Consider the following 21,445-nt stretch of genomic DNA (forward strand, 5'->3'; position numbering starts at 1 on the left):
CAAAAGCAATACTTGCAAAACTATTTGGTGTAAGTGAACTGAACATCTCCGTGGGGGGGGGGAAGGGGAGGATGGAGGGAGGTATGAGGGACAAGGTAACAAACTGTACAAGAAATGTATCCAGTGCCTAATGTATGAAACTGTAACCTTTCTGTACATCAGTTTGATAATAAAAATTTGAAAATAAATAAATAAATAAATAAATAAATAAATAAATAAATAATACGTACCTTTTGCTACAGTTTTGCAATCAGCCAGTGCATGTTGAAGTGGCAAAATCCAATCTGGATTCAAAACCAGCTATTTGATTTTGCTGGGGACTGCTCGTCCTGATAGACTGCCAACCCTCACTGCTTCACCTGGCAGGCACCAAGCTGGATGTGAGGATGCAATGAGAATTTGAAAGCCAATATCCCCCAAGTTTCCTGATTGTTATCATTCTACCTAGAATTGTCAATAATATTAATGACTGATTATTTGCAAGTATATCTATTTATACATATATACACACCACACACATACATATATACGTAGATACATATATACACATATGTACATATATAGATTTATATGTGGATTCACTAGAGTATATATATATATATATATATATATATATGTGCATCCATATCTATCTATCTATCTATGTCTCAGTGAACACTTGAGGAAAAGGGACAGTCAACCACAAAGCAATCTTTCTTTTGGAAAAGCCAGCACTGAAGTAATGAAATTGATAATGTTATATTTAAACTCAGAAAGAGAAATGCAGGTTGTATTTAACATGTAGATGGATGCAAGGCCAGGGGTCCCATTCCAAATACCGAAATAAATAGGGAGGAAGGGAGGAAGAGACAGAGAAACAGAAGCAGAGAGACAGGAAGGAAGGAAGGAAGGAAGGAAGGAAGGAAGGAAGGAAGGAAGGAAGGAAGGAAGGAAGGAAGGAAGGAAGGGAGAAAACAGGACTCCAAGCTTTACATTCTTGAGTGTGCACGTTTCTCCACCCATTCAAAATGCCTTTGGTGTCCTCTGAGCTCTTGTTATGTCCCTTCTGCCTGTTGTTATCTCATCTCCCCTTTCCAAACAGCCAAGAGAATTCACAGCCCTCCAAGGACCAGTATGGTTGCCCTCAGAACAGTTGTCTTGCATGTGCCAATATTTTAGGCAGTAAGTATGTGTTGCCTGAAACATTGAGCTGCAGGTAAAAAGAAAAAAAATGCCTTCCCCTAAATTATACAACATGCAGCTGAAAAACTGCAAATACAATAAACTGGAAATACAAAATAATACATTCAGTATATATGGTTTACAGTTTACTCTTTTGGAAAGCAAACATATTTCATCTTTTCTTTCCTCCCAAATAAGAAATGGATTGTTCCATTTAAGACGTCTTAAACTTCTCAGAGTATAGAATGTCTTCTACCGGTGAGGAAGCTAGGGTGAAAGGTTGCACGTAATTATAATTGGCGACGGCCGTGGGCACAAGAGGAACTATGCGAATGCGTTCGTTTGCCGCAGGCTGGTGTTATTTATGTAGTGCTGGCTGTACAGGGCTGGCGCTGGAGCCGAGAGAGTAGGAAGCTGCTGGTCTTGTGTGAGGGTGCAGACTTGTGCGCCTGTGCACTCGGCATTGGAAATGTGGATTCAAGACCTTGGAGAGGGGGTGGGGAAGGCCGTGACCATTCGCCGTTAGCTTGTCTATAGAACTGCATATCCAAAGAACATCGTACTTATTTTCGAGTGGGGGAAGCGATGGCAATTTCGGAATGGGTGCTGCGGTCGGCGCCAGGTGACCTGAAATAGACAAATGCTCCCTTGCACCTGCTCGGTGGACATAAAAATCAATCTTTGCAGTACCAGGGGAAGAATAAAAATTAAAAAACGACGGGGGTAATTCCGGAAGGGCAGCGAACTAGGAGTGGGGTGCGGGCAGCTGGGAACCTCTGAAATGACAGAGGTCGCAGAGACCCGTCGCCCGCGGGTGGGCTAGGGATCCTGTGCGGCGGTGACAGCCTAGTCCACACGCGCCCCCCCGGCGCCGCTCCGGCGGAGACCCCTACCAATCGCCGACCCGGCTCTGTACACCTTTCCAAGCCCCTGGCCCGCCCCGCCCGGCGTGGACAGGGGACTGGCCCGGGGCTCCTGCGGCCTGGTGGGCCCAGGGTGTCCCATTTCTCCTTCCCCTCCCGTGGATCCCGGGAGGAGGAGGCGGCGACGGCTGCATCTCGACTGGCGGGGGCGCTCGCGCGCTGGAGCGGGGACCAGCGGGGCCGCGGTTACCTCCACCACCGCGGGAGGGAAAGGGGGCGGGCCAGGGCGCCGGGGAGGCGGAGGAGGGGGAGGAGGACGGCGACGGGGAGGGAGACCGGCTCCCGGAGCCGGAGAGCGCGGCCGGCTCGAAGGCTGGCTCCCGAGCTCGCGGCTTCCGGGAGGCGCCCCAGGTCTGATAAATACGCCCTGGTGACAGGGATCAGTGGGTGCCTCGCTCCCGCAGCCCGGTCCGCACCTCAGCCGGCAGAGACGCTGACAAGGGCGCAGGTCGGGCGCGGCGCCGGCTCCTCCTCCTCCCGCGGCGGGCGCGTAGCATCTGAGAACGGCAGGCTCGGCTGCCAGCGCCTGGGGCCGCGGAGCGGATGAGCCGCAGCGGCTGAAGGCTCAGCCGGCCTCTGCCCGCTCTGCCCGGCGCCCGAGCGGGGCCGCAGCGCCCTGGGCGCAGGGACCGGCGGGTGACATGGGGGCGGTCTGACGCACTGGAGCCGCGGAACGCGCTCTCTCTCGCTCTCTCTGGCCGCCAGCCTTCCGCGGCGGCGGCGGCGGCGGCGGCGGCGGCGGCGGCGGCGGCTGCGGGCACCCGACCCGGCGCGCTCTGCCCGGGCGCCCGCCGAGCTCCGGCACGCTCTATGAGCCTCTGCGGGCTCCGAGGGCCCCGGCCATGGCGATAGACCGGCGGCGCGACGCGGCGGGCGGCGGGTCCGGGCGGCAGCCGCCTCCGGCCGAGGAGAATGGCTCCCTGCCGCCCGGGGACTCCGCGGCCTCCGGGCCCCTCGGGGGACGCGCGGGCCCTGGCGGCAGCGCGGAGATCCAGCCGCTGCCCCCGCTGCCCCCGGCCGGCAGCAGCGCGCACTCGAGCTGCTGCTCGGCGGCGGCCCCGAGCCTCCTGTTGCTGGACTACGACGGGTCGGTGCTGCCCTTCCTGGGGGGCCTGGGCGGGAGCTACCAGAAGACCCTCGTGCTACTCACCTGGATCCCCGCGTTGTTCATCGGCTTCAGCCAGTTCTCGGATTCCTTCCTTCTGGACCAGCCCAACTTCTGGTGTCGTGGGGCCGGCAAAGGTGGTGAGGCGGCCGGGGCTACTGTCACCGGCCGGTGGGGTGACGTGAACAATTGGACCAGCCCCCCGACCACCCCTTTCTTCCCTGCCGCCTGGGGGGCCGCGGGCAACCGGAGCAACAGCAGCAGTCCGGACGGGGGGGACACGCCACCTCTCCCGTCGCCTCCGGACAAGGGGGACAACGCTTCTAACTGCGACTGCCACGCGTGGGACTATGGCATCCGCACCGGCCTGGTCCAGAACGTGGTCAGCAAGGTAAGGGCTGCGACCACCTGGTCCCCGCGTCCTTCTGGTGAGCCTTACCCCCCAGGTCGTCCTCGCCCTCAGTCTCTTCCTGCAGAAGGGGGTTCGAGCTGGTGGCAGCCAGCCAGGGACCCAAAATCCCAGCAGAAGTGGTGCCAGTCTGTGTGTCCAGGCGTCCCGCATTCATTGAATTTCCTGCTGTCTCTTGGGTGTGAAGCGAAGGCTTTTTGCTGCCCTCTGCAGTGACAGTGACGCTTCAAGCTGCCTCTGAGGGGGCACCCTAGCCTTTCCTAATTTACACCCAAACACCTGTCTGGATGCCCATATGGAAAGAACGCCCCTCTCCTAAAGAAGCCTGGAACAGCCCTCACCATTCTAGTAAGTGCCACCCTGGCCGAGGCAGTGGTGGCCCTCCCAGAGAATGAGGCCGCTGACCTCCTTCAAGGTCTGTTGCTTGGAGCCAGGACCATGGGTCTGTTCTTCCCATCTGCTCCTGTCCCTGCATCTCCCATCAAGAAATACCTGTCCATGAAAATAGTGTCCTGTTCCCAGTTTTTTTCTTAAATTTTTGTAGACGTCAGCCAACTCACACTTGGCGTGGACACAGACTAAAGCCACTGAAAGAATTGAAGTTGTAGCCAGAAAAGCTTTTGAGAATTCCCTTCCCTACTCCCACCCCTTCCCCAGTCCTGTTCAGTCTCTCCAAAGATATTTGCCTTTAGACTTTGCCAACAGTGTTCCCTCAAAATGTTTTCTTAAGACTTTAGTAAATATCACTGGAGTGGAGGAAGGATGCCAGGAAGATTCCAGTGTTCTGGGAGAACAGCCACTCTGGCCAGAAGCATTGTGAGACCCCAGCACCCACTTTGTGTCTTAAGTCCAAGTGTCTTCCCTTGCTGAGCTATCGCATTCTGTATACACAGCAAGAGTGGTTTGTGAAAAATGTGATATTGGGGGCCAGTTAGACTTATTGCCCTAGACATGTATAATTCTCCAGTTTTCTTTTCTTTCTTTCTTTTTTTTTTTTTGCCAGTCTTGGGGCTTGGACTCAGGGCCTGAGCACTGTCCCTGGCTTCTTGCACTCTGCCACTTGAGCCACAGCACCGCTTTTGGCCTTTTCTATGTATTTGGTGCTTAGGAATCGAATCCAGGGCTTCATGTATACAAGGCAAGCACTCTTGCCACTAGGCCATATTCCCAGCCCCTTCTCCAGTTTTCTTAACCCATCTGAAATCCACTGTGTCAAACAATTTATGAATCAAATTTTCTCTTCTACATTTTAAACAATATAGACGTACATAAATCCCTTTTCCCTTTTGGGGGGAGGAGTTCTGAGCAGCCTAAAATGTTTTGTGTAGGGCCTGGGGACATGGCCTAGTGGCAAGAGTGCTTGCCTCCTATACATGAAGCCCTGGGTTCAGTTCCCCAGCACCACATATACAGAAAATGGCCAGAAGTGGCGCCGTGGCTCAAGTGGCAGAGTGCTAGCCTTGAGAAAAAAAAAAAAAAAAAAAAAAAGAAGAAGCCAGGGACAGTGCTCAGGCCCTGAGTCCAAACCCAGGACTGGCCAAAAAACAGTGTTTTGTGTAAATATGAGACTGGAATATGACAGTTTACAGTAGTCAATGTACATGTCACTCGTTCCTTCTTCAAATGTGTCTTAGTAAACAGTTGTGTAGTTCATGATGTGTAAGATGAAACTCTTACATCATCCTAACCATTGTTTTAATTTAGTACCAACCCAGCCAGAAGTGCCCTTCCTGTGGGAGCTGTCTGGCTTCGCTGACCCTACTGTTCTGCAAGGTGATTGGAAAGATCCTTCTAGCTTGCTTCAGCTTAGCCCCCACAGCCTCTCACTTCCAAAGGCAGTGGTGTGACTGAGTTCTACTCATAGAAAGCATTTATTAGCAGCATAGAAAAATTCAGAACAATGACTATTTAAATCTCTGTGTCTGTCAGACAGGATTTGACCACCTTTTCAAGTGTTTTAAGCTCCTCTCTAGAGCTAAGGGAGAATAAAGGACCCAAGAAGTGTATGCGTAGAGTGCTGCTTTTTGTATGGGGCTAAAAAAGAGGCAGATACTATAAATTAGGTAGCAAAACAGTTCCATAATTTAACTGTGGGGACCCCGAAAACAGCTACTCATACTCCGTCAGGCATGGTGAGTAAAGGGAACAAATAGTCTTTGCAAACAGACCAGGGAAGCATGGTGGAAAGCTAGGCAAGTATTTAAGATTAGCATTCAGGAGGGTCACAAGTGGCACTAATGTGTGTGGTGTGCTTTGTGGGGTGCTTGACAACATGGCACAGGCACCATCCATCCATCCACAGAGCAACAATAAGTGACAGCAATTACAGGTATACTTTCTCATACAGTAAAGAGTAGGAAGGACATATTGATTTTCATGGACAAATACAATCTAAATAAAGGACTGTCCTGCAGTGTGGCAAATGATGTGAAGGGCTTTTCAAGCACTCTTTGGCACTAGGTGGACTTTTTCCCTTGCTAGATGTGGGCATTGGATACTGTATCAGATGTGGAATGGATACCTTGGATGGGTACCCAGGAGTTCTAGGGGTCAAATGCCTGTCATCTCTCTTTCCCACTTTCAGGCCTCTATCAGTATGTAAAAGTTCAGGTCAGAGAAGTCACCATTTGTACCTTTTTCTGGCTCCTTAGCATGATCCTGACTGTCTCTTGTAAATAACCTGCAGGCAGTATCTTTCTCATTCAGCTTGGGTCCTCCAGCAAGTGTGTTCCTATTCTATCTCTAATTTCTGGGTGGGGAGCAGGGGACAGAGTTAGCCAGATACAGTTCATACCTTCACTCTCATTGGCTGTCATAGCATGTATACCCCTGATGCCACCAGGCCAGTTAGGATCCCAGGCAGGTGCAGGTGAAAGGAGTTCTGGTTTTATCTCTGCTTGTAGGCATACACCTCAGTTTGACCAATTCTACCTATAGGAAAGAAATGCTTCCTCCCTTCACAGCCCCTTACATTTGCTTGCAGAAAGATGTGGTTTTGGGGAGTAAGACTCAAGTTCTCTCATGCCTGTTTGTTCAGCTCACCTGTCAGAATGACTATTTTTCCTTATGGAGTATATTTTCAATAGTTTCTTTCCTGGTTGAAAAAATGCCATATATGACAAATTAGCAATGCTGATTGCTATAGTTGACACCTCACTCTTAAGGCACTAGAACACACACCACCAGGTGCTTTATCTTCTGCCCAAGAGAAGGATATGGAAACCATGTCTCCATGAACACTTGATGCATGCATTAAGGCTAAAACAAGTCATACTTCTGACTTTCTCAAGACTCACCATGCTATCTTTATGGCACTGCATTAGGTGAAGATTTTCTGTGCTTTTGCTCATGTTCATGGTGTGTGACTGAGGCTTCATTTTCATATTTTGGGATATTTAGGTTTCTCCTGTTGGGGTCTCTTAAAATTTTTTTTTGGCTAAGTGCAATTTATACTACAGAACATAAGTTCCTACCACCAAAAGACACTTCCCCCAAACTAGTAGTAATAACAGTACCACCATTCTTTTATGCATGTTGAAACATTTTACATTTATTAACTCCATTGATTAAAAATAATAACATTGCCAGATGCTGGTTGACTCACAACTCTCACATCTGTAACCCTAGCTATTTAGGCGGGTTAGATCTGAAGCCAGCCCAGACAGGAAAGTCTGTGAGACTCTTATCTCCAATTAACCACCGAAAACCAGAAAGTGGAGCTGTGACTCAAGTGGTAGAGAGCAAGCCTTGAGCTTTTCAGGGTCAGTTCTCAAGCCCTGAGTTCAAGCCCCAGGATACACACACACACACATACACACACACACACACACACACACACACACACACACGAGAATGATGAGGAACTAGGAGGAGGGAGGAGGAGGAGGGGGGAGGAGGAGGAGGCGGAGGAGGAGGAGGAGGAGGAGGAGGAGGAGGAGGAGGAGGAGGAGGAGGAGGAGGAGGAGGAGGAGGAGAAAGAAAGAAGGAAGGAAGGAAGGAAGGGAAGGAAGGAGGAAGGAAGGAAAGAAAGAAAGAAAGAAAGAAAGAAAGAAAGAAAGAAAGAAAGAAAGAAAGAAAGAAAGAAAGAAAGAAAGAAAGAAAGAAAGAAAGAAACAACAATACCAACATGGCCAGACATGATGGCTCAGACCTTTAATCCTAACTAGTTGGAAGGCAGAGGTAGGAAAACTGGGGTCTGAGGTCATCAGAAAAAAGCAGGAGACTGTTTGACAAACAAAAAACAAAGCACAAGGGCCAGAGGTGTGGCATAAGCAGAACACTAAGCTGGCAAATGTGAGGCTCCAAATTCCATCTCCAGTAATACTAATAAGTTCCAATACTACTACTAACAACAAACAAACAAAACCACACAAGGCCAGTCTTCAACAGCATTATGGCTGATTATAACTCACTGAATACACATTTGACTGGCTAGGTGTCTTGTACAGGAACAGGGCATTTATCTGCCTTATTGGTTTGCACAGCTCTCTGCAGTTTCCCTGCAAGCCCTGTTGATGAGTGTTGTCATTTCCTCCCTGAAAAGAAAAACCAAAGGAATTCTTTAGAGCCAATAGAGAGTAGTTTGGAGGGGTCTGAGGAAAGGTTTTGCAGCCTGCTCATTTGTTATCCTTCGCTCACTCAAGTGTTCCCTAAGCAACTCAATTCTCAGATACTTGTGGGACTTTAATCAAAAATGTAAAGAAGAAAAAATCCAAGTCATTTATTTAAAAAATATTTCTCCCAATAACTAACTTGTATAGATTATATTGCACCATTCTGAGAGGATCCTAGTTGTTTTTTAATGTACACTCACACTTCTTTCTCAAATGATCTTTAGAATTTTGCCAATAAACTTTCCCAAGCCCCATCTTTTTACTGTATGTGAAGTTTAGATTGTTTGTTCTAGTCTTTTCTTTCTTTTTTTTGGTCCAAGATCGGACTCAAACTTGGTTCCTGAGGTTTTTGATCATTGGCTATCGCTCTAACAATTAAGCCATGCCTCCAACTCCCATCTCTGGTCTTCTGACTTTTCTTCTATTATCATGAATTTGCAAAGATTCCCCATCTTTATTTAAGAGTTGTTTTATATCCTGGGAAGTAGTTTATATCCTTTTCCTAGAAGTTATTTCAAGTGATTTCAGTATGACTTAATTAAGACAAAATAATTAGAGTATCACTGCAATGATATTTTTTAAAATAGTACACAATCTACTCTCTGCGTCTATTAACTGATTTTCACTTTTGAAATGCTTTACTTACACACAAACATGTGTTACACGCGCATGTATATATATTTACAAAGTGTTCAAGTAATAGAATCTGCCATTAATCTAAACCATATGAAGGGCATTTGTCCAGGTTCTCAGGAACATTTTGAATGCTTGATATTTTTACTGATTTACTAAAATTTCTGAATTATTTTCCTAATACAGACTGACTACCATTATGTTATCTGAATGGTGGCTTTCATCTAGTATGTGCAACACTCCAGTGAACATCCTTATGCACATTTATTTTTTTAATTGTAATGGATATCACATGTAGATAGCTCAGAAAGCATACAGTAGAAGCAACACTGCTTCCCATGTCTCCAGTTTTGCTCTTCAGAAGCAACGAGTTGCTTTTCTTTTATCCTCTCTGAAATAATCTATTTTCATTTATATATTTTCTTTCACAAACAGAGCATATTATTCATACACTTATTTGTTCTTTTCACGAACGTTAATTGAGTGTTTATCAGTAGAGAGCTCACTATTCTTTTTTAAGTCCTCATAGTATTTCACATCTGACTGGGTATCAATTTAACTAGTCACCCACTGAAGAGACATTGAGGCCAGTTCTATTTTATACATATGAATAACAGGAATATACATAATATAGAATACATTACAGTATAGTATAGCTGTATCTGTGGAAAGAAATGAAATCTTGGTATTTGTGAACATTTGCATGGGAGTGTCAAATATGTTGCAATTTTATTGTGGTAGATATTTCTCAAGTATAAGATAGCAACTTACATTTCCAGCAATAATTTGTTCAGTCCTGTTCCTCTCACTCTCCTTTTTCCCAGAGGACTGTCTAATTCTGTTTGCTAGTCTGGTATGTGGAAAATTAAGTTTAGTTACTGTGAGAGCTAAACCATCTTTTTCAAGTGTTAGAGCTCCTAGTATTTCCATTCCTTTGAATCATCTCGTCAGGTCTCTGCCTCTGTTGTGTCCATGTGTTTGAGGGAGTCTTATTTCCCAATGGTTTTATAGGAGTACTCTGGTTAAATGAGAGAGATCCTTTTAGTGGTCTCATATTTTCCCCCTAGTTTTTTGTTTATCTTTTGATCTGTTTATGGGGTTTTGGGTACACAGAAAGGTTTGGTTTAGGATAGAGTCAAATGAATTCATCTTTTTTATGTTTGCTGGGTTTGGGTTAGATTTGGGTCTTCTATAATCCTGGAATATTAGGGAGAGAAAATTTCATGTCTCTGCCTACTGAGGTATTAGGATAAGCTGCTTAAAAAAGGCAAGACTAGCTCAGGGACTATAACAAGCATTCCATGCAAACCTTAACTTGGCCATAACAGTGATGTGCACATTTAATTCCACAGGACAAAGGCCAGAGTCAAGCAGCTGTGAAGTAGCCCTTTCCACCTCCTCTGGCAGACAGCACTCTTCCCAGAGTTATTCTGGGTCCCGTTCCTTCTAAGTCTTCTCGTTTCTAAGCCATTGTTGTTGTTGTTGCAACTAGCTGCAAATTCACTCTTTCTCTGTCTCTTTCTTTTTGTGTGTGTGTGTGCTGATACTGGAGCTTAAATTGTGTGTTCCTTCAATTTTTTTTTTTTATCAAGGCTGGCACTCCACCACTTGAGCCACAACTTCACTTTTAACTTTTTGCTGGTTAATTGGAGATAAGAGTCTCACAGACTTTCCTGCTCAGACTCACTTCAAACTGAGAGCCTTCCTTCTCAGTCTTCTGATTAGCTAGCATTTCAGGTATGACCCATCTGATGCCTGGCTTGCAAATGCTTTGTGTGTCATTAGTAATTGTTGCAATTCATTATGACTTTTAATCCAAGGTAGGACTAGGTCAAAAGTTGTTGTCATATTAAAAATATGTCGGATTTGCTGAATGTTAGTTCAGGCATTGCCACCAATTAGTAGTGGGCTACAGCCACTTTTCCTTCTATTGACTAACAGCTGCTCTGTCCAGCTTCATATTCAGTAATGTCACATTGGTAGTTTGCAGTGGGCCACACCATGGGAATTGGCAGACATTGTACATTATGGTTTGCATTCAGAAAGCCAGTTGTTGAGCATTTGTCATAGAAATGAATGGGACCTCAGGCCACTCTCCTTTCATTTTTTTTTCTCCCAAGTCTCCTTTTCACAGCTGCCCATTCTGAGCTAAGCTTTGTGCTATAGGCTGGTGGGTAATGACAGGCAAAGATAGACAGCTCAGGTCTCCATAATCTGTGCAGATCAATGAGGGAGGCACAGCCTAACTGGTCAAATAATCTTTCAACTTCAAAGGGAATTAATTAAGTGTGTGGAAAGGAAGACCAGAACAACAACAACAAAATGTAACCTATACCAACTGATGTGTGTGAGAAATGTACATCTGAGATGGAGCAAGGCATGAAAGAAAGGTATGTATGTTTTCCAGAGAGCAAAGAGCATTTGCAAGGGCCCTGTAGCATGCAGGAACCTTCTATGAGTAGAAGCTGGTATAGGAATAGGAGCCAGGTGGATTCTGAAAGGGCACAGCCATCCAAGAACACTTAGCAGAGTGAAGGAGATGGTACTATAAGAAATAAATCATATTTTTGAAAAATCTTCTCCAGCTACACTGTAAAGATTTGATGAGGTAGGATTTTTGAGCAGGGAAAGCCAATGAGGCTCAAGACAGATGCAGACTTAGATATCCCAGGGCTTCCACCAAGTAATGAACTCAGCCAGCTGAGGAGACTTGGGAATGGAGTGTGTGTGTGTGTGTGTGTGTGTGTGTGTGTGTGTGTGTGTGTGTGTGTGTGTTGGCATGGGGAGAGATGGGGACCTGAGCTCAAACACTGACATGCCTTGGGGTTCTGCAGCTGCCAAGAAAGGAGTGTGTTTGGTGGGAGAGGCAGCCTGGGCCTGCCTCCATGCTACAGCTGAAAGGAAGCAGGCCTCTTGAGGAGAGTCCTGAGGAGGATCATGGGAAATTACTTTGAGCTATCAGATCCAGATCAGACTTTGTATAGCTAGAATCCAGGCAAGAGGTAAATGTGTTCTTGTGCCTTAACAGGAAACACTGGTCCTTTGGAGTAATATAGCATTTTCTCTTGTCTTCCTGCTCAGAAGGAAAGGGTGCTGCTTCGACTTTCACAAGGCTGAATGAAAAACCAGACAAAGGAAAGCTTAGGGCTATGATTTCTGTCCAGCTTTTCCTATGTAGAACCACAGCTAGGTAAAAGACCATCCCATGTATACAATGTTAATATGATTGCGTGCAATCATATAGATGGGAACACTGAGGTGAGGGTTAGTGACTTGTCAAAAGGCACCATACCATTGAGTTTCTAATCCAGTTCTTGGCACCCTCTGCTCCAGATCTGTCAGCAAGGAAGGGTCCAGAGGCATAGCAGGGGCTTTACCCTGTCTGCATGATGTTCTCTTCACTGACCTTTCATACGATCCTTTGGTGGCCTGAGAAGGGTACTGGGTATGGTTATTCTATTGCTCAGAGTGGGTGAACTTCTGCAGACCCTCTCTCTGGAGAGGTGTTTTTTTGTTTGTTTTGTTTTGTTTTTGTTTTCTGCTATCTGCTCCCTTGGCCTATCTAGATCCCCAGCCCAGACCTCTGCTTCATTGCACGGATTGTAAAACCACAGCCTCCAGAGACACCTAAATAAGAAGGAAGCTGTCTACATGCTGAAGCTACTAAGAGCTTTCTGTTATGCCACATAAACTACCACCTTTAGGCCTGAACCCTGCTTGTTTTTCCATTCTTTCCCTGCTATAAGTTTGATGTGGGGACTATCTCCTAACTCCCAGCCTGGCCTGCCTTTTTGTCAGTTCATTGCTTTTACTGTTCAACTTTCTGGGAACACCCTTTCTTTCATCCTTTAGCCAACTGGCTGTTGTTCATCCTTCAAGTCAGCCCTCATCTGAGGCATAGTACCCAGATGTACCTGCATCCTAACTCAGTGTATCCAGGTTAGAATTATGTCTGCCTACCTCCCCATTGAAGGTCTTTGAACCGCAAGTTAACACGCTATGTGGCTGAACCTACCTGAACTTAAGTGAAAAGCATGAGAGCATTTAGTTGGGCAGGAGTAGGTGGCATTGCCAACACTGCTTTCTGGCACCAGCTTATTTTTGGGAACATTCTTCCACCTGTTTCCTCATTGGCAGGGTGGGGTTAGTGCTGCTCAGCTTCAGGTGCTTGTGGGAGCAGAACACCTGGAAAGTGCCCGTCCCGCCCCCAGGCACCTGGCAAATGTAAAGCACCTAGGAAATTTCACCACTGATGAGGCAAGAGCTGTCGGAATGAGTCATCTGAGAAGTACTTGAACAGAGGAGGTGGCCGGCCACACCTGGAAGGGCAATTTAGTACCAGGGATTGCTGGGATGTCTGTGTTCTTTACATTGGAGCCTGTATTCAGGGTGGTCGAAGGAGCCTATTGCCAAAGGATTTCAGGTTTTTGTCAGTTTGTGAAGCTCTAATATGAAAATAAACAGGTCATTGGTTTTAGGGCCCAGAGGGATCACAGCAAGCAGCAGATCTAAACAAAAGTAGATGGGAGAGGGGTACAAGAAGATGTCTGCAAAGTACAAGTGAACCCCACAGAGTTTTTGCTTAGAAATCAGAGCTCACTTGTGAGGCAGAGAATAAGCTATCCATGCTTAAAATGTGGCAGCCATGCTGGGAAAATGCACTTCAGACAGAATAGAACTTTGCAGAGGATTTGATGGTAAGAAGAGAGAGGAGACTTCAGGAAGAAAGTTTGAGTGTGCATGTGTGTATGTGTATGTATGTGTGTGTGTATGTTCCCACCTGGAGTATTGCCCTGGGGAGTTTCCATGTGAGACTGTTGACTTTTGGCCTCAGTATGCTCTGATACCCTCTGAAGGCTGGTAGGGGTTAGTCATCTTGCTCTACCATTTACTAAACCTTAGTCAGAACTAGTCATGACCAGTAGGCAGGTCTCTCTTCAAACACATGACTTGGAGACTGACAGAGCCATATTTTTAAAGAAAGGGACAGTGCCTGGCACTGTAATCCTAACTACCCAGGAGGCTGAGAACTGAGGATCACAGTTTGAAGCCAGCACAGGCAGGAAAGTCCCTGAGACTCTTTATCTCTATTAAGCTACAAAAAGCAAGCAGGAAAGAGAGAGAGAGAGAGAGAGAGAGAGAGAGAGAGAGAGAGAGAGAGAGAGAGAGAGAGAGAGAGAGAGAGAGAGAGAGAGAGAGGAAGGAAGGAAGGAAGGAAGGAAGGAAGGAAGGAAGGAAGGAAGGAAGGAAGGAAGCTAGGAGTGAAGTTGTGTTCAAATGATAGTTGTGCACTATCCTTAAGCAAAAAGAAGCTCAGGGACAGTGTTCAGGTCCTGCATTCAAGCACAAGAACCAGCACAAACACACACACACTAGGAGTTTTTGAACTTTATGAAATGTTTTCTTCTATGCATGAACCCTCTAGCCTGCCATTTTGCATAGGATTATACCCCATCAGGCCTCTTTCTGCAACTTTCTTAGTTGTAAGTAACAAAGCAAAATTTCAAAATATATTAAAAATGGAAATTTATTCCAAAGACATAGGTAAGGAGCTGGGATCTGATATAATAAAGTGGGCAGGGTCTTTCAGTAACCATGCTACCACCAGTGCTGTTCTTGCCTGCCTTTCTTGAAGGCTGCCTCTCCCTTCATCACTATCTCAATTATTCAACTCTACTTCCTCTCCAGACTGGCTTATTAACAGCTAACCTAGAAATCAGCACCCCTCTAGCTAACTCCAGCCTGGGCTTGGGTGGGGGAAGAGCTAGGATCCAGAGCTAGGATGCAGCTCCTTGGAGCTGGGGGAATCCTTCATGCCATAGTGTAGGACCAGCTCTTCCCCAGATGAGTGGAGGGGTTAGAGGCAGAGCTTTCTGGTAATTAGCTGAGAATATCCGAGTTTCAGCTGATGTAATCATCAAATGCTTTAAACACTCGAGATGTTAACTTACCTGTCCCCTGAAGCTTGATAGGAGCACACCTCCCAACGATCCTTTTCTTAGAAGGATTAAAGATGGCCCTTAGGTAACATTTCCAGGTCATGCAGCGGCTTGGAAGTAGCCCTTGTGTAGGCAATGGAACAGTTTTGCAAATTGTTACTCCTACTTCTGCCCCCACAGTCAGTACAGTTACATAATTAACAAGGCCCAGTTCAAAATAGAAGTGTGTCCAAAAAGTATAAAGGGAAGTTCAGGCCTATAATCCTAGTTCCTTAAGAGGCCGAGATCTGTGGATCACAGTTTGTAACCACCTGGGGAAGAAAAGTCTGTAAGCCTCCTAGCTCCAATTAACCACAAAAAGCCAGAAGTGGGGCTATGACTTAAGTGGTAGAGCCCAGTCTTGAGTGAAAAAGCTAAGAGACAGTGCCCAGACTCTGGGTTCAAACCCTAGTACCAGAAAACACTCTCCCTCCCTCTCCCTCTCGCTCTCTCTCTCTCCCTCCCTCTCTCTCTCTCTCTCTCTCTCTCTCCATACACACACACGCACATATGATAATAGATGTATATATATATATCTTAACTATACATACCTATAATATGTTTATATATTATTTATATAATATATGTATATATAATCATATATGTGATAAAGTGAACAAAAGGGTGACAGCAGATCATCAGCCGAGTGTGAGTCCTTCCATCTCAAAGCCAACTGTCACTGCTGCAGAGGTAGGCAGGTGCCAGTCCCCACCTTTTCCCAGTCTCTCCCATAGCTTTCACTGTCATCCCTGCCTCTCTCAACTACTTTGTTTTATGTCACATTGTTAGATTTCTTCTGTCAGAAAATAAAACATGCTTTTGGAGGATTCATTTTTTCCAGAAAGCAGAGTCACAAAGCCCGAATCAATTTTGTTGTGGATTTTGAGCTACACCAGCCTGGAAGAGCCAGAAAGACAGCTAGCTCATGCCGGAAAACACTGCTTTAAAAGTCAGATGGTCTGTCAGTTTACTTATCTGGATGGAAAACCAAATAGCTGAGTCATGGGGATGTGTGGTTGAGAATGTTAAGTCATAGGAATGCTAGTTTAGTGTTTATCAGAACTTTTTTTGTTCAAGTAAGGAGAAAGAGTAGTAGTTGTTTATAAAATTCAAATGTTTTTCTGACTATAAGATACTCAGGTTTTGTTTCATTTTAAAACTAAGTGGAAGGGGCTGAACTCTGCCTGTAATTCTGGCTACTCAGGAGGCTGAGATCTGAGGGTCAACATTCAAAGCTACCCCAGGCAGGAAAGTTCATGAGACTCTAATCTCCAGTTAACCAGCAAAAAGACTGATGTGGAGGTATGGCTCAAGTGCAGAGTGACATCCTTGAGAGAAAAAGCTAAGGGACGGCACCCAGGCCCTAAGTTTAAGCCCTAGTACAGGCAAAAGGAAAGAAGGAAAGGCAGGTAAAGAAAGAAAAAGGAAGGAAGGAAGAAAGGAGAGAGTGCACAAAGGAATCAAGCCAGGGAGCCTTGGGAAGGTGTGTTGAATTGTGGGTGGGGTCCTTAGCCAACCCTGTAATTTGCACCAGCTCCTAGATTAGATTATAAACTGCTTTCTCCATTGAGTTTTACAAATTGAGTACCCATTATTATTACATAATTGAGAAGCTTCACTGTTTGCAGATGCAGATGTGGGAGCATTTAGAGTAAGCACAATTTTTTTCTCTTATATTATTTAAATTTTAATTGTGTAACACGCACCTGACATGAAACTGGCAATATATCCATTTTTCAGTGCATAGTTTGGTGGCATTAAGTACACCCTTATGGCTGTGCAGCCATCACAACATCATCTCCAGAATTCTTCACTCCATCATTTCTAGAAACTCTGCCCCTATTTAAACACTTACTCTTCATTCTCTCTTCCCCCTAACCCTTGGCAGCTCCCACCCTACTTTGTGTCCCTATGAATTTGTACACTCTAGGTGCTTCAATAAGTGGCATCCTATAGTCTCCGTCCTTTGTGATGGGCTTATGTACCAAACATGATACTGCCCATTCATATTGTCCATTTGTGTTCATTCATATTGTAGCATATATCCAAGTCTCCTTTCTTCTTAAGACTGAATGATATTCATTGTATGTGGACCACATTTTTTTACCCATCTATTTATGAGTGAACCACTGAGTTGCTTCTACCTTTTGGCAGCTGTAAACTTGGGGGAAGGGTCCTGCTTTTTGAAGGTAATATACAGTGCTCTATCCTAGCCCTCTTCTGGAAAAGGCCATTGGCAGCCACATGTACAGTGTCTGTTTCTGATCCTCTCTCAGAAAATCCTCCCTGGGCAGAGATGGACAGATGACTATCTCTGCCCAGAGAAGGAATGCATGGCTTTGTTATTGGAGACAATCTGTGAACTGAGGATCCCAGACATAGGTAAGGTGAGGTGAGTATGCTTAAGAGGACATGTGAAGTGCAGAGGAGCCCAGAGCAGCCACTGTCATCAGGTGGGCTGAAAGCCCAACATGCACACCTCCCTGATGGAGGCCTTGGATTTTGACATGCAGAGAAGATGAAGGAGCCTCCTCTGTGGAGGACCTGGGGAAGACTGAGGAGAGTACAAGTGTGGCACTCTCCCCACCCCCCATGGCCCTCACATTCAATTCTTGGATGTGAGTTTTGCAAGTTTTTCAATGTGGGAAATGATAGAAGAGGGAGATTTTAGGATTGAGATGGAGAGATCCAGAGAAGAAGCTGGCCTCATCCTGACCGGGTTCCTGCCCACATTCTGGCCCTCAGGGTTGGTGTGAAGAGCTATTCAAGTTACTCTGGACCTCTTGAAAACCTAACAACAAGCTTCCACCACAGAATATGGCAGCAACACTGCCCACGAGCCCATACTACCTGTGTTTTCAGAACAGGGACATGGCAGTACTGCCCAATACCCCCACAAGGCACTGTGCTCTCTTTACTGCTGCAGTTAGCTGGCAGGCTGGCCCAAAGCCAGATCCCACGGGACTGCTTGGTGATTCTAGGTGGCCTTGCTGTATTAATTCCTAGGGCTGCCGTAACAAATGCCACTGACTAGGAAGCTTAAAGCAGCAAGTGTGGATTTCCTCTCGGTTTTGCAGGCTGAAATCAGACCAAGATGTGGGCTGGGATTCTCCTGACCCACTCCTCTTGGCTATATAGATTACCATTTTTTCCCATTTTACTTCTGTGTGTCTTCTCTTATCTATTTACCTACCTCCTCCCACCCTCCTTTTTTTTTTTGGCCAGTCCTGGGCCTTGGACTCAGAGCCTGAGCACTGTCCCTGGCTTCTTCCCGCTCAAGGCTAGCACTCTGCCACCTGAGCCACAGCGCCCCTTCTGGCCGTTTTCCATATATGTGGTGCTGGGGAATTGAACCAAGAGCTTCATGTGTTGGAGGCAAGCACTCTTGCCACTAGGCCACATTCCCAGCTCCCCCACCCTCATTTTATTCCTCCCTTTCTCCCTTCCTTCTTCCCTTCATTCCCCTCTTCCTCTTTCTCATTCCTTTTTTCTTTGTCCTTTCCTCTCCCTTTTTCTCTCCTTTCCTTTTTACCTCTCTGTTCCTCCTTCCTCCCTCTCTTCCTTCTTCCTAGCCTCTTTCCCTCCTTCCCCCTTTCTTCCATTCTTCTTCCCTTCTATTTTCTCCCCCCCCCTTCTCCCTCCCTCCTTCCTTCCTTCTTGCCTGCCTGCTTGATGAGAAAGGAACCTAGGGCCTCACTAAGCACTCACTCTGCCACTGAGCTAGACTTCAGTCTCTCCAGTCAGCCCATTTATATGACATCAGTTTATTTTTATTACCTTATCAAATGCCCTGTCTCCAAATTCTATCACATTCTGAGCTCTTGGGTGTTAGGACACCAACATAGACATTCAGAGTGGACAGTTAGACTATAACCTAGAGTTCCAGAGCACCCCTGAGCTGGTTAGCCACTGTGCGTCTGCAGCCTGGTGTTTCCTCAGATCCCAAGGCTTGCATTCTGTTACCTGCTGAGCCAGTTTCCCATCTGGCTTCAATCTTATTTTTATTTAGTTTTTTTTCAGTAGTTTTTTTCTAAGTCTTGTAGTCCATGGTCTTTAGACTGAACTGGAGCCTGCTTGGTGGGCCTTTGGAGTCCTCCCTGTCCTTCCTTTCTCTGTCCCACTGGAACTTGTATTCTCACTGCTGATTTGTTTTCCAAATAATGCTGTGCCTTAGACCATGCTGCTTCTTCATCCTAGAACCCAACTTTCTTTCCACCATCCTGTCACCCACTTCCCTACTTGGTTCCCTGTTCCTGCATTCTCATTCCCTCCCCCTACTATTCTGAACCAGTGCTCAGTAAGCATTCTACAATGGCACTAGTTAAGGGGCCATTGCTCAGGTTGAAGGAAGACATGTGATCTGTTTTAGGTTGATCTATGTGGAAAGTGGAGGACAGACACATAGGTCAACTCAAACCTCAAGTCTGAATTCATTGAACTGTTGAAGATGCACTGTTGAAGTGTCACTGTTCATCTGAAATAGCCTGTGATCCAATTTGATATCTTTAAGCTACTGCTTTTTAGAACTTTAAGTCCCACTGTCAGAATGAACAAGGTCTGTCTGAATAGAAGGGTAGGATCCAGAGCAGGTAGAAGTACTGGGCAACTTTTGGAAATACAGTGGAACCCTGAATCAATCTGTAAAACATTCTCTGGGTGCTATCTAAGTGGGATGATGATTCTGCCTCTGGGGGACATTTGGCAATGCCTGGAAGAATTTTATTGGTTGTCACACTTGGGTGGAATGGAGTTACTATTGACCACTAATGGGTGGTGTCTGGGCTAATCATCCTATCGGAGGCAGCTGGTCCTTATAACTGAGTGTCATTGGGCCTTGGTGTCCCAGTGGAGAGGCCCTGGCTGAGGCTAATGTGGGATGTGCTGTTTCATGACTGCCCAACAAATGGTTGCTGCATGGTAAGAATCAGTCTTGAGATGAGAAAGCAGAGGTGAAGCATAAGGGAAGGAAGAGCAGATGGTCCTGCCTGGGTTAAGAGGAGGCTGTGAGTACCCCTTAACCTTGTGAAGGAATCTGCTGAGTTCCTTAATGGTACAGATTAGTGGCACAGTTTGCCTAATAGGGCAGTTTATTTGGGAAAACATCCTGCATGTACCTCTCTTATGAATGAGTTTTGCTAATGGTGTGTGTGTGTGTGTGTGTGTGTGTGTGTGTGTGTGTGTGTGTATTCGCGCACATGTGTGCTTGGGATCAAACCCAAGGCCTTGTATATGCTCTTCCACTAAGCTAGATCTTTGTCTCCTAAGTGGATTCTTTTAACCTCTGTTTAGAATAATGGTTAATTACTGAAAAAAGAAACATTTATTTGGAAGTGAAAGATATTTATTTTCAGAATGTCTTCTAATTCCAGCATGTCTTCTCCATAATTAATTCCCAGTGAGATAGTTTTCTGGTGTTTCCAGCAGCAGGAAATGAGAGCTTTCCCGTGGGACTGACAACAGGCAGGCCATAGAGGCCACATCACCACATTAGCATGGGTGGTTTTTCTTTGATTTGTTTTCTCTTTTGCTGATCCTGGGGCTTGAACTCTGAGCCTGGGGGCTGTCCCTGAGCAATTTTTGCTCAAAGCTAGTACTCTACTACTTAGGTACAGCACCACTTCCAGCTTTTTTTGTGATAAATTGGAGAGTCTCTTAGACTTTCCTGCCTAAGCTGGCCTTGAACTGCAATCCTTAGAGCTCAGCCTCTTGAGTATCTGAGTGTTACAGATGTGAGCCACCAGCACCTGGTGCACAAGTGACATTTTTGAGTAACAATCACCCTTACTGGTGCTGGGGATGAGTGGCCCATGGGTGCTGCTCACCTATGAAAGTGTCCGGGTGGTAGCCACAGCTGCTGGCTGGGTGGTCCTTCCATCACCCAGCACTGACCTCCCCAACTCTGGGTGGGCTAGTACTGATTCTTTGAGCAGAATTGGTCCCTCACAGATGCTCACAGCATGGTCTGGCTGCTCTACTTGCTGGATCCTGGGTGCAGTCATGTTGTATTTCTTTTCAACTATGTTTGATGTTCTTGGTGTCCTAAGTAAAGAACTGTCTGTTTTTGTAACAGTAAGATTTGGCCATGTTCAGACATGGAGTAGGGTGTTGATGCTTAGAAACTACTTTCATGTACTCAGTAAAGGAGCAAAAAGGTGAGAGGGTGTTTTGTAGGGGGTCTCTCTGTGGCTTGGTAGTTTTCTGTAAAGTGTTTTTTATCATTTCATTTCCATACAAGATTCAGTCATTTTCTGGCACATTCATTTAATCGTTTTCTGAGAAGCACCTATCAAAAATGGATAGCCTCAAGAATCTGAGCATTTTTTTCCTTGTTTGTTCTTTGTCTTATCTCTCTGTTGAACCCACACTGAGTCGATCCAAGGATCAGATCTCTCTGGTACAAAGTTGGCTGTATTCAGCCACTTATTATTTCAGGCAGTGTCAGTGGTGTCTAGATTGCTATGAGCACTAACATGTAGATTCCTACTCCTCACTGCCTCTCCATTCTAATAGTTAGCAGCTGATTGGCAGAATCAAGGCAGCCTTGAGACATCTTGACTTGTTGATGCACTAGCCAAATTTCCTTCACTTTCTCCTCTTTGGGGGAGGGGGATAAGAAGGCAAGT

The 21,445-nt window shown here is 45.9% G+C and overlaps 1 protein-coding gene across 1 annotated transcript in view; it reads left to right on the forward strand.

Annotated features, from left to right (window-relative positions):
- Window positions 1–2,817: 2,817 nt before the first annotated feature.
- Window positions 2,818–21,445, forward strand: part of Slc22a23 (solute carrier family 22 member 23) — a 184,072-nt gene continuing 165,444 nt past the window's right edge. Inside the window, exon 1 of the mRNA XM_048348542.1 lies at window positions 2,818–3,580. Within this exon, the coding sequence (XP_048204499.1) occupies window positions 2,927–3,580 (654 nt within the window). The 5' untranslated portion in view covers window positions 2,818–2,926. The remainder of the gene's footprint in view (window positions 3,581–21,445) is intronic.

This window comes from Perognathus longimembris, chromosome 6, assembly GCF_023159225.1.
Source record: "Perognathus longimembris pacificus isolate PPM17 chromosome 6, ASM2315922v1, whole genome shotgun sequence".
Classification (NCBI taxonomy): Eukaryota; Metazoa; Chordata; class Mammalia; order Rodentia; family Heteromyidae; genus Perognathus; species Perognathus longimembris.